This window comes from Dermacentor albipictus, chromosome 7 (genome assembly GCF_038994185.2).
Source record: "Dermacentor albipictus isolate Rhodes 1998 colony chromosome 7, USDA_Dalb.pri_finalv2, whole genome shotgun sequence".
NCBI lineage: Eukaryota > Metazoa > Arthropoda > Arachnida > Ixodida > Ixodidae > Dermacentor > Dermacentor albipictus.
In genome coordinates, this window is record NC_091827.1 from 60042140 (window position 1) to 60055148 (window position 13009).

The window sequence follows — 13009 nt, forward strand, 5'->3', positions numbered from 1 at the left end:
TGAGCGTTGTGTGTTGGCTGTTTAGAGCGATTTTTTTTGCTCACCGATTGTGTAGAAATCGGTAACGAATCATGGCGCCTCATTTGTGTTTGTATAAGTGCGTACGTCCACTCCTGCGACAAGCATGGTATCATCTCAACAACTGGCCCCACAAAAAATTCAAGCTTCTTTTTGTCACCTTTAACCCTATTCCACATGCTTCCACTTACTTGTTGTGAAAGAACACAGTTCCGAAGGTATGAAGTTTGGCTACGCTAGATTTCTGCTATATATTCATGGCACGTCAACAAAGGAGAATTTCTACTTCACTACCTATCGCGACATCCAGGTATCGTTCTGCGACCCGATTACAGCGCGTATGACATATATCTGAAAACTCACCCGAGGGCGTAGTAGGCACCGTGCTGCTCGCCGTCATCGTCGCAGTCACCGTCGCCATCGGTGTAGCCACGGTGCTGGAGGTCGAAGGTGTCGTTCGTCTCATAGGTTGAGTGCGTAGCGTTGTCGGGAGGGGCTAGAGGGGGGACGGAGACCCAGTAGCGTGAGATATTATGACGTGACAATATTAACTGCGGCATTGTTTGCAACGTCAGATTTTATTGCGATAGCAATTATGTGGACACTCCTGGCGCATTTCCGCCGTCGCCGTCGCCGTGAAGTACCGCACGACTGAAAGCGTGTGAGGGTGAGCCGGCGAACGCGGTTCAATCTCGTGTGAGCGAGTGAGGAACGCAGCCCGGATGTGTGCCCTCTCCTGTGGCGCGCGAGGCAGGGGGATCAGGCACGGGAGGAGGGGCGTTCTTCACCGGTGGCTGCTAGGGTACTTCGATGGCCTCCTCGCCCGCCACTCCGTACAGAGTGGAGACAACCGCGGCGCCTACTACGGCGTTGGCCACGCGAATCACGGACGCCGTATGAGTAGGCGCCTTTGGAGGACGCGGTAGGGACTCGTTGCCGGCGCTCGTGTGTCTTGAACGCGATCTGCGACCTGGCCAAAGTGTGCGCCCGTGCGGGCCTCACCTTCAAGGGATCTGCGATGCTTAGAGAGTGCGTGTAGTGCCGGTAGTTTCGTATGGGCTGTGTCTTCGACGTTTCGTTCGTTTTGAAGTGACAGATGCATGCATGTCAGTTGGCTCGCGAGCTGCTGCCGCGATTCCTTAATCCAGCATTTTCAGAGACAGTGTCCGCTCTCATCCAGTGAGATGGGTTCATGTTTACCTGTGCGCTCGTAACACCGTGGTGGATAGTTTAGTCATAACACGTTGACAGGCTAGTTGGTTTGAAGCTATGACAGAATGATCAAGCGCGACTGAACAAGGACGTAGAACGAAGCACACACACAACGCCAGCGCTGTCTTTGTATGTCTGTTTCTTTCTACGCCCTCGTTGAGTCACGCTTACATATTCTATCATTGTTAGTTTAGTTAGTAAGCGAATGTTTACAAGCCTATACGGCCGATAAAACTACTACACTTACTTCGTACAGCTATCTGCTAATTTGCTATCGCAATCGGTGCTTCGCCTTTCGCGCGAACTGCAAATATTCTGACACACCGTGAAGCGAGATGTTGTAGGAAATAAATATTGGCAAAGAGCCAAATATCGTGGCCATTTCCGCTGTATTACTTATTCACGCCATTTTTTTCTTTTTGACTGAATGAGTGTGACACGAGACAGCTAGCAGTGAGACAGTACACTGTTTCGACTACAATCAACAAAAAGTACGTATTCCTTTATATAGCGAAAGTGAACTTGCTACTGCCGTAAATATAGAGCTTACAGTCAGACTGCTTTTCCTTGATTTTACTTATTTTTCGTGTGTCAGACTGTTTTTCCTTGATTTTATTTATTTTTCGTGTAGTAATGATGATGCTGATGATGCGTGGTGTTTAATTGTGCAAGGAATTCGTTTAGTGCGAAAGCAACCCCAATTACAGTTCACTGCGGCACTTGGTGTCATTGTGTAGCATGTATAATCAAACGCTAAGCGTAGAAGCTGTGTATAACTTACGACTCTTAACTTTACAGCTATCAATCGGTACTATCATTCCTCAGCAGCATGGTTTCACATCAGGACCCTCCACAACTGCCTACCTAGTTAGCTTCATGATGCATGCCTGTCAAGCAGTGTATGAAACAGTACAGCTCGATGTCATTTAACTAAGGGTTTTGAGGTTGTGTGCCACAAAATACTCCTTCAAAAGTTGACACAACTTGATCTGCACCACTCTGTCACAGGGCTGATAAGAAGCTACCTATGCGAACCGTGCGCCAACGTTAGCATAAATGGTCAGTTGTCACTTATGCAGTTAAAAATGGAGTTCCCCAAGGGCCTGTCTTGGGCCCTCTTCTGTTCTCGCTGTTTATTAACGACATTTTGGCAGTCATTCAAAACTGCTGTTTTGTTATATGGTGATGACGCGAAACTTTTCAAAGTGGTAAAAAATTTTCATGATTGCGCCGTTCTTCCGAAGGACATTGCGAATTTCGCGTCATGGTGCGCTGGAAACAAGCTGGTCATAAACGCATCAAAAGCGAAAATTGTAAGCTTCACGCGGAAGGCTAAGAGCACTTTATTTTCCTATAGCGTCAAAAAACGTTCTCCTGCCAAGAACTCGGGGAACAAAAGAGCTTCGAGTGTGCTTCGATGACTCTGAGTTTTTTACCCCATACCGGACAGATGGACAGCATGCACCTCGAACGCTCGGGAAAATATGTCGGTTGACGAGAGACTTTCAACAGCCTGGGCCATTGGTAACATTATGTAAGAGCATATGCCTTCTAGTTCTTGAGTACGCCTCCGTCATTTGTGCAGCACTTATAGGTCAAATTGGGAGCTTCTCGAAAGTGTGCAAAAAATCTTCACATCTATATTTAAACATCGATTCTGTAGAAAGCCTTCCATCTCCGTAGAGCTGACACAGACGCTCACGTTATGTGCCCTCACCTGTAGACGCAACAAATCGGATGTTAATCTTCTCCTCAAATTACCACATAGAAAAATCTGCTGCTCGGACTTGCTTTCAATGTGCCTTTTTACATACCGCATAAAAGCACTAGGAAACAGCGCGCCTTTCAGCCTTACAATTTTTGTGATCTTCCAATTTTTGTGACCATCTATCTAGAGTGCAGGTGACATATAACGCCCATTCAGAGTTCCTCGATATCTTCATGACTAATTTTAATATTTTCCTGAGAGGAACTGCAGAGGAATTTCGATAACTGAACAAAACTCTGGTCTGTTCTGTGTTCCATCATTCTGTAATTCTTTTCTGTTTCTCTACTTTTATTTTGCATTCTGTGAGTGTACACATGTTATGATCTGTTGAAATCTGTGTTCGCGAGGAGGAGGAGGAATAAACCTTATTAGTAGAAATGAGCCGACGGTAAAATCGTCCGAGGTGGGCGGCTTCCCTAGTCCAGGATGCCGGGGGCCTGAGCTGATAACTTGGCCCTGCTCACCAGGCGATGCTGGTCTTCAGGGCTCGAGCTTGTCAGCTGGGCCTCCCACTGCTCCACGGTTGGTCCGGTGATGGGCGGTGTCGATGGGTTTTGCTGACATTCCCATACCATGTGGTAGAAGGTATTGGGCCTAGAGCAGAAAGCGCATTTGTGGGTATAGCTCGTAGGGTACATCGCGTGTAGCAGGGTGCCGTGCGGGAATGTGCCGGTCTGTAGTTTTCGGAACATCACCGCCTCTCCTCTTGTCAGCTGGGGATGCGGGGGTGGATAGATCCTCCTACTCAGCCTGTAGTGGCTCAGGATATCGGCGTATCTTTTCGGGACGCTATTTTGTTGGTCTACCGGAGCTCGTGCACCTGGTGGGATAGCCCGGAGAATTTGATCTCGGGCAGCGGCATTAGCCGCTACATTACCCGCCAGGGACTCGTGTCCCGAGGCCCAGACAATGTACAGTTCAGGGAAATTGTCTCGTTTTTCGAGGATGCTCAGGGCTTGTTTGGAAATGCGGCCCTTTTGGTAATTTCTACATGCTGTTTGCGAGTCGGAGATGATTGTGATTAGATCTTCCTCTCGCTGGCCCGTAGTGGCCGCCAGGGCTATCGCCGTTTCTTCCGCGCAGTCGATGTCTGTAGTGTTTACCGAGGCCGCAGCTACCTCTTGTCCTTGGCCGTTGATCACGCTGATAGCGTAGGCCGCTCTGTTCTTGTACTTTGCCGCGTCGGTGTATCGGACTTCTCCTTGTTTTGGTCCTTCGTAGGCCTTACGTAGAGCTTTCACTCTCGCTCGCCTCCTTTCTCTGTGGTATTCAGGGTGCATGTTTCTCGGGATGCTGGCCACCGTGATCTTCTCCCTCAGGGGTAGAGGAACCCGCTGTTTTGTAGACTCATATTCGACTGGGTAGCCCAGTCTTATTAGCATGTCCCTACCCGTGCTGGTGAGCTTGAGTCGCTCTATCTGGCTGGTCTTGTGGGCCTCTACAAGTTCCTCCCAAGTGTTGTGTATACCCAGGCTGAGCAGCTTCTCCGTCGACGTCTTCGGTGGAAGCCCCAGTGCCAGCTTGTAGGTTTTTCGTATTAGGGTGTTCAATTTGTCTCTCTCGCTGTTCTTGAGACCCAGGTACGGGGTGCCGTAAGTGACTCTGCTGATTATCAGGGCTTGTATTAATCTGATTGTGTCCTGCTCTTTCAGGCCGTACTTTTTGTTTGTCACTCTTCGCACCAAGTGCGCGACTTGGATAACTGTCGCTTGCAGTTTTATAATGGCGGCGAGACCGGCACCGTCCTTCTGGAAAGTGAGGCCCAGAATACGAAGTGTGTCCACCTTGGGTATGTTGACTCCATTTAGTGTCAACGTTGGGTCAGGTGTGTCCTGCGGAGGCCACCCTCTTGTCCTCTTTTTGAGGATCTGGAGCTCCGACTTTTCCGGCGCGCATGAAAGACCGCAGTGGTGTAGATAATGCTCGGTCCTGTCGATGGCTTCCTGCAGGGTGTCTTGTTGTTCGCCCGCCGATCCCGTGCACGTCCACATGGTCAGGTCGTCTGCATACATTGCGTGACGGATACCCCTGATGTTCTCCAAGAGGTTCGGCAATCCCCTCATCGCTATATTGAACAGCAACGGGGAGATCACCGACCCCTGGGGGGTTCCTTTCTGCGGTACTGGGAACTTCTCGGTCCTGAGATTCCCCAGGCCTATGGTCGCCGTTCTACCCGTCAGGAAGTCCCGGACGTAGTTGTATGTCCGCCGTCCGCAGTTGGTATGTTGTAGGCTGTTTAGCACTGCTTCGTGTGAGACGTTGTCGAAGGCTCCCTTCACGTCGAGTGCCAGGATGGCACTCTTGTGGCATGTGCTGAGGCCGTCGATGACTTCTTCTTTAAGCTGAAGTAGAATGTCCTGGGTGGAGAGGTTAGGCCGGAAACCGAACATAGTGTTCGGCAGGTGCCCACCTTCTTCCAGGTAGGGCGAGAGACGATTGTGGACCATGTGCTCAAAGAGTTTTCCCGCGCATGACGTAAGAGAGATCGGACGCAGGTTCTGTAGGTTGATGGGCTTGCCGGGTTTCGGGATCATCGTTACGTCCGCGTGCTTCCAGGAAGCCGGTATACTGGCCGTCTCCCAGCTTTTATTGATATACTTTAGCAAACTCTCCGTCGCCCCGTCGTCCAGGTTGCAGAGGGTCTTGTTGTTAATTTTATCCCTGCCGGGCGTCGTGTTTCTTGTGAGATTTCTTATGGCTGCCACGATCTCCGACTTGGTGAAAGGTTGGTCTAAATCCGGATTGGGTTCCCCCTCGTACTCCGGGTGAATGACTGGCTGCGTCTTCCGTTGTTGCTCGTCTCCGATGTATTTCGCAGTGATGGCTTCGAGCGCTTCTTCTTCGCTAACTTACCTTTTTTATGTTGTGTGTGTGCGTGCGTGTGTGCGTCTGTGGGTATGCAATATTTTTTCTCGCATTCTTTTGCCGAGTGAGCCAGCAACAAGACCCTCGAGGTTGTTCATGGGCACTTTAACAAACACCTTTGATTGCTTGCTTGCTTGCTTGATTGATTAATTGATTGATATTGTGTAACAGCATTACCATTACCTTGGAACAGTGCATTGGTATAAATGTCGTATGGGTGTGCAAGTCACCAGCAGCTGTAAGAAACACGTTAGTCAATTGGGAGACCTCTTCTCATTACCTACTTAAAGCGTTTAGTGGGCATTTTGTGAATACACAGTTACTATGCTGTTCAACATATGACATTTCTGCACTTGGCGATAAACTTATTCATTTACTTGAAATTTCTTAAATTGAAGTGACATGTTTGGCGGGAGTGGTTACTAATACAAGAGAAGGCGTGAAAAAAGTTGGCAGTTGTTGCAAACACAAGTATACCTACGCAGCGACACAGCGTAGCCGGCTAATTAAAAGGATTAATATAAAACTATTACTTTGTTGTTATGCAATGATAACTACGGCATTTAAGCATCTATGGTAGTGTGCAATCGTTGCTACTGGTGCGGGAGGCAATGCCGGTAACCCAGAGAGGTTTCGGCGAATATATATTAGCTGGTGGTGACGTTGCTAAAGACTTATTTGCAATTATTTATCAAATTTTGATGTCCACCACCGCTAAAAATATTGTCTCCAAAAATAGAAATTTTTATCACATTGAGATGCAGTCGTCGCTAAGACGCCCGTTGTAACTTTGCGAAGCCGCTTTAGGTGACTCGCTTACGGCAGACACTGTGGCGATGCCGACTTCAGACAAATCAGAGCAAGTCACACCTCGTAATGTATGCCAATGCAATGAAAAAACGCACGCACAATACACGTGTCAGGGCCAATGTCAAATGAAGTTTTCGTGAAGCCCCCGCTTAAATACAATGCATAATACTATTCCACCTTCAGCATCGCGTCTTGCAGCACAGTAATGACATGTGACTGCATCGCATGTCCCAGGTAACCGGACTACGCCACTCACGTGACCCACGCGACCACGCATGACGCTAAGCCAATTCGTTAGATGAACGCTGTCCCACGTGTGAGACATTCGGCCCGGCAGTGGTAGCAGCGGCAACCATCGAGATCGACAAAGTCCGCTAAGGTTAGCAGAGAAAGCGTCACAATTAAAGCGAGCTGTCTTGCAGCAGCACGGGGTTCTGTCCCGCATGATTCGTGGTAGACGCCATGACTCACAGTGGTAGTTATCTCTTCGACGACGGGGACTTCCGGGGGAGGCGGGGCGTCACCACCGCCAGATCGGTTGCTGCGCGCTGCGTCGTCCACCTCGGAGCCTAGCGAACAAAAAACAAAAAAAAAAGAAAACAGCCGTGACGATGCGTTACCTTATCCGCATCTTTGCGAGGTGCTTGGTTAATTATTGACTGTTGGGCTTTGTTTACGTTCGGGGCGTAGGTGAACAATGATGGTTGCGCTCCAAGAACAAATTGCCTGCCGGAAAGTTTCTTTTCTGTTTCTCTCTCTCTGCTCGATTGAGTACAAACCCCACGTTCGGCGAGTGTTATCGTATATTTCTCAACTACAGCATGTTTTCTGTCTCACTGAGCAATCTTCAAGACACGTTGCCGTTCAACTTGGCGTTTTAAGAGCAAACATGTTCGTCAGCACGAAACGGCGGCCACAAAACACACATAGGCGCATGACGCAGGGTGTGTTTACGACCAATTTTAGGCATCGAAATGCACATATGCCAGGTGTTTCATTTTAGTGATTGTCGAATTTCTAAAAGCAATCACCTCATAAATATAGCACAAGTCCACTCAATTAGCGAAATTACTCAGTGAGGCAAGAATAAGTAGCACGAGAAATAAAAGTATTTATTAGGCATATTAACAAAACTTCCCTAACCGGCTATTTTGCTAATTCCTCTATGGCAAAAGATTGCGACAGGCACAAGCACATACAGCAAGTCGACGCGTTCTCGGGCTCCATACGCTCGGAAAGGATTTTGATGTTATAAAATTTGTTTTTTGATAGCCATGCAATCAGACTTCCGTAAAAATACACTGTCCCATTTGCTTTCTTTTTTGATAACACCTTTTTTTATGAATTAAAGCAAAATAAACAGAACGCCAAATGAATTTCGTCCCAGACTTGAGGAAAACATATCTCGAAACTTACGTCATCCTATGAATTTGTTGCCGTTGAATATGGCTTACGGATTCGTCGGCTACAACGTGTAAACTGCGAAACGTGTCGCGCAAGTACCAGGCTAAAGTTTATTTATTTAAACTCTGCTAATAATTAAGAAGGCCCCAGTCCGAATTGACGTGCAAAAAATTTTGTGTTTAATGCAGTAATTCCTCTTCAGGAGTGGAAGTCTCCTTCGTGTCGCTCGCAAATTTTTAAAATTCTGTTGACCTTAAAATATAACATCATATTTCGTGATATCAATTCGCAGACACTACGTTCAAACCACACAGTCTACGAAACAGCAGACTAAGCGAGCGCGTGGCCTCACCTTCTATGCAGCTACAGCTAAAGAAAGGTTCGCATTGTCACGCCAGCAGCTTTGAAAATTCGGGTTGCCAGACTACAATGTTTTAACGAATAAATTCAAGACAACATCAACAACGTAAAAAGCGATTACTTTAGGCATGTCGAAAGCATGAATTTCACTCATCTAGCGTAGTGTTTTCATTTTCTGTACGAGGAACGCGGCACGATGGAGAGTTGCTTTGGTAAAAATATGGTGTCACGGCACATTTAAAGAACAAATGCAAGGAAATTGTAGTTTACAGAAAACTGCTATAAGCGAGTAGTGTATACTATTGAATCAATTTTGGTAAAGCCACAGAGCCCGTATATGTTTATTCTCCTAATATACCCATCTCATTATAGTACCGTATATGATGCACTGCACAACGCCTCCGTGTTTTGTTTTTATTATTATTGTGCGGCATCCAGAATGTTGCCACTAGCATCCATGGGCGGCGACCAACTAAAGTTAATGCAGAGTAGCCACGCATTCCGGGCCATTGCGTCATTTCCGGCGAGTGACAATAGCGAGCGGCGTTGCAAATTCTCTCTTGCTTTGGTATAAAAAATGCGTCTGTTTTGCGAGCGTTACAAGACCCATTCACTAGAATTTCGAACGTACAATTAGGCACGGAAACTGACCTTTGCAAACAGTTCACAGTTTTGTGGCAGTTGGGCTCAAAGAATTACATAATAAAGGGCTATCGAGAGATATTCACTTCATTGTGTTTTCAAAGATCCGTGAATTTTGAGAGGTGGTGAGCGATCGAGGGTGAGGAAATGAAATAAACATCATGGAAGGCTAATGGCCTAATGGAGCTATTCAGTAAACGTGTACGCTTCTGGCACTGCCTATTGGCGTAAGGCTCTGTACGCGTGTCTATATTAGAATGATGTATTTCCAACAGTCTGTTTTTATTGGCGCTGTCACAAAATCAGTTAGAACCATGGATACTTACTGTCACCCTGGTAGGCCAACAGGAACACCACGGCAACCGTGGCGAGTGCGAATAATATGATCCCGCCGCACACGGCGAGCACGCATCTCTTCCCCGTGCCTTCTTCCCTGGGAGTGGAAAGAGAGCTGTCGTTGCACACTGAGGTATGCGAAACAAAGTATCGATTGGCGAATGTGTTCTGCGGAAAACCGCAAGGAATGCCGTGAAGCAGAAAGATTCGTTTAGCGAATGCAACTTCGTGCTACAGTCGGGAGAATGATAATTTGCACCTTCTCAAAATAAGAATTTCAAGGTACGCGCGGTTGTGAAACTTCAAAAGGCAAAAAAAAAAGAAGAAAGAAAGCAAAGTTATTCGACCTAAGGCAGCGCACTTTCCATCGGAGCAGTTTCTTCGGAGCAGCTGCACGAGAAAGTTCAGTTGTCTTTGTTTAAAAATAACACTTTTAAACTTTGCCGCATACAACTTACTCGTTTGCCACTTGAGTAGCGTGTAAAGCTTTCGAGCACTTTTTGAAATAATTTTTTACCAAATGAGCCAAGGCCGCACATCAACCACACGTTTTCCGTTTCGCATGCACAAACAAATAACAATGCGCAACATAAGCAATACGTAACATCAATAATAGCAATATGATAAAGGTAATGGAAAGGCAAATTTCAAGGAATCTGGGTGAATAAGTAGCTGAGAAAAAATTTATAAACCACAGATTTCTGCCTTTTTGGCTGCGTTATATGAAACGTTTTCAACTCAAATCAACTCAAAATCACCTCAAAATCAACTTTCAAAAGCAACTTTCAAAATCAACTACGAATGCAAGCGATCTGGCGTGTTATATGTGTATCTTACAAGCAGTACACAATTTTATTCGCTATCATGAGACAAATATAAATGTCATCGAAGTCAAATTTAACCATTAAAGTGGGAACGCTATCGGAAACCTGTGTACGATGGCAAATGAGTGAGGATAAAATATCGCCTCTGCAAACAAATTCCTTAAGAAAGTGCTCGAAAGTGTATTTTCTATGCGGTCGAGGATCCAAATGAGTGAGCCATATGCGGGCGACGTCGGAACCTGTGCGGTTTCATTTGAGGCAGCTGTAGGTTTAAATGCATCTGCTCAAAAAAATGAGCATCGCATAAAATTGAGCGGCGATTCTGCAAGGTCCCACAAGCCCGCTGTGTTCCTGTATTTTTCTTCACTCTGTTTTTGCTGTTCTTGCTGCGCTGTTCAATGTCAACTGCCCCCATAAATGCGGAACATGAAGTGCGCGAGACGACTTGTGGTGGTGCGCTTTTGTTCCGCGCTACGGAGAGAGAGCGTAAACTTTTCTTTCAAATCAACAAGATTTGAGTCCGGCGTCTTTTTAGTGGGTCTGGGCACCCGCCGCGGACGCGGTTCCGAGAACCTCACTGAAATAACTGAAGTGCTCAGCAACCTACACATTTATTAGCACTAGACTCAAACTCCCCGAAAATTGAGCCAAATAAGTTTTCTTTTTTTCAAGTATCAGTCCGACTGTTACTGGGGACCGCCAGTTTTGGAGATTTTTTTCTTCATTGCCGGGCCAGTTTATTCATGTAGCACCGCGTGAACACCGACCGAGAGAGCGAGATAAGTGTCCCGGGCCCTCAGTGTCACACTTTTCTACCTGTAACCAGTTTCTCATTACACGTCATGTCCTGGAAGCTATAACGAAATAGAGTGAAAAATAAAGCGCGAATGTATACACGTCACCAGGGGGTGGGGAGCCAGCAATTGCTTCCAGCTACAAAATCTAGAAGCATTTAGTAGCTGCTTCTTCAATTACTGTAACTGAAAATGAATTTGCATTTTATTTCTTGCGTATTCCGTGTCGAAGTCCTGTGCTCACATTTACAATGAGTTGAAGACTGATAATTCAAGATTGTGGGGAAAGGCCATAACGTTCACAGTTAGGTTTTTGACGACGAGGAGGTGAAATTTATGAATCAATATATGCCACATTTATTTTTGTTTTGCTTCTGTATTAGGTGCTCGAAACGCGATGTTTAGAAGCCGAGAGCGATTTGACAGTGACGTCATCAGAGATGTTGTGAGAGTGTTGTTGTGGCTGATGATTTCACGAAACCAGGCGAAGTGTGCGGGTAATCATAGAAAGGAAAAAGAAGGCGTAACTAAAGAGAAACGACTGTTTCTTAACTAAATAATAAGCGTACTTCAGCCAGTTCTAGTTAAAATGGCGATATTTGGAAATCTTTCTACTATTTATCTAGCCTCTAAAAGCATGTTGCGGAAAAATATAATGGCTTCGCTTTTTCCTAAGCTGCTTTTACAAATTCTCTCAAGCAGTCACAAAGACGGATTCCAGAACATGTCCACTCGCAATTTTTTTGCTATGACAAGCCTAGAATTACTATTGCGTAGACCATTGTGGCAGTGAACTTACTCAGGTTTAGCTGGAAAGAAAGAAAAAAGGTAAAATTGATTTATTGACTTTACGAGAGTTCACATACAGAATGAAAACAGTTGCTATGATGCTTACTTCCCTGATCTTTGGATTCAGGACGGTTTACGAAATAATTTCAGGGCTTACATGAATAATCTCTGAGGATAACGCTCCTGCATGACGCCTCCAAAGAGCACTAAACGAACAAGCGCCATTCGGTAAATATGAACATTAACTTGCTTAAATTTACTTGTGTCAGGTTATCTCACATTGTTATTGCGTTTGCGACCGCGAGAACGCCTTATTGGCACAAAAGGAACCTTCAGAGCACAGGAAGTGTCAGGATATAAATATTTTGAACGCGTCTTCGCTAGCATATAGATAATCTCCGAGGCATAATGGAGCGTGCTTCTTCAAGATAGTCCTTATATTATACCCAGAGGCCTCTAACTGGTTGTCATTGTTGCTGTAAAAATATTTCATCTGAAAAACCCTTGAAATGAAACTTGAAAGATTCCTGGCTCACTTGAATGTTAAATGTTTAATTTATCTTCTTTCTGTCTTTTTTTGCCTTTGGCCTGCTTTGTGTAGTTTTTCTTTTCCCTGGGTGTGTGGCAAGTGTCCGAGGTGGTCGCTGTTACGACCTAGTCGTGTTTTGCTAGTTACTATAGTCGGATACAACTTTAGAAAAAAGGGGGCGTTTACTCCTCCGCGGCGGATGCACACGAGCATCCACCAATGGGCGCGCGCTCTGGACCGACGTCATGCGCCCGACGGCCGGTGACTTCGCCGCTTCGGTCATCTGGGCGGGGCCTCCCCTTTTTTCTAAAGTTGTATCTGACTATAGTGCCGGTTTAGCTAGTGTCTACACTGTCGCACTACACTTGCGACGATCATGGCCAGTGTAGCTTTTGTTACACTGCCCATCGCATCACTCATCAATTCATCTTGACGAGGTGGTGCCATGTTCGCGAGCACTTGTTCCTTGCGATGTTCGTGAAACCAGCTTTCTGCGGCACAATAAGGCCTACGTGACACTGACGATGACAAGTCTTGAACTTGGCACATTCCCACAATAGATAATGCGCCGAGAATAGCTGTTTGAAAAACATCGTAGAAAGCATTGACAACGTTAATGCCAACCAAGACGTCACACCGGCAATGCCGCATAATTTGC

The 13009-nt window shown here is 46.2% G+C and overlaps 1 protein-coding gene across 1 annotated transcript in view; it reads right to left on the bottom strand.

Moving 5' to 3' along the window:
- LOC135912634 (uncharacterized) overlaps window positions 1–9506 on the bottom strand; it is a 37798-nt gene extending 28292 nt beyond the window's left edge. The window contains exons 1-3 of the mRNA XM_065445123.2: window positions 9406–9506; window positions 7145–7242; window positions 382–514 (exon numbers count right to left, since the gene is read on the bottom strand). Of these exons, the coding sequence (XP_065301195.1) occupies window positions 382–484 (103 nt within the window). The 5' untranslated portion in view covers window positions 485–514; window positions 7145–7242; window positions 9406–9506. The remainder of the gene's footprint in view (window positions 1–381; window positions 515–7144; window positions 7243–9405) is intronic.
- Between the last annotated feature and the right edge of the window lie 3503 nt (window positions 9507–13009).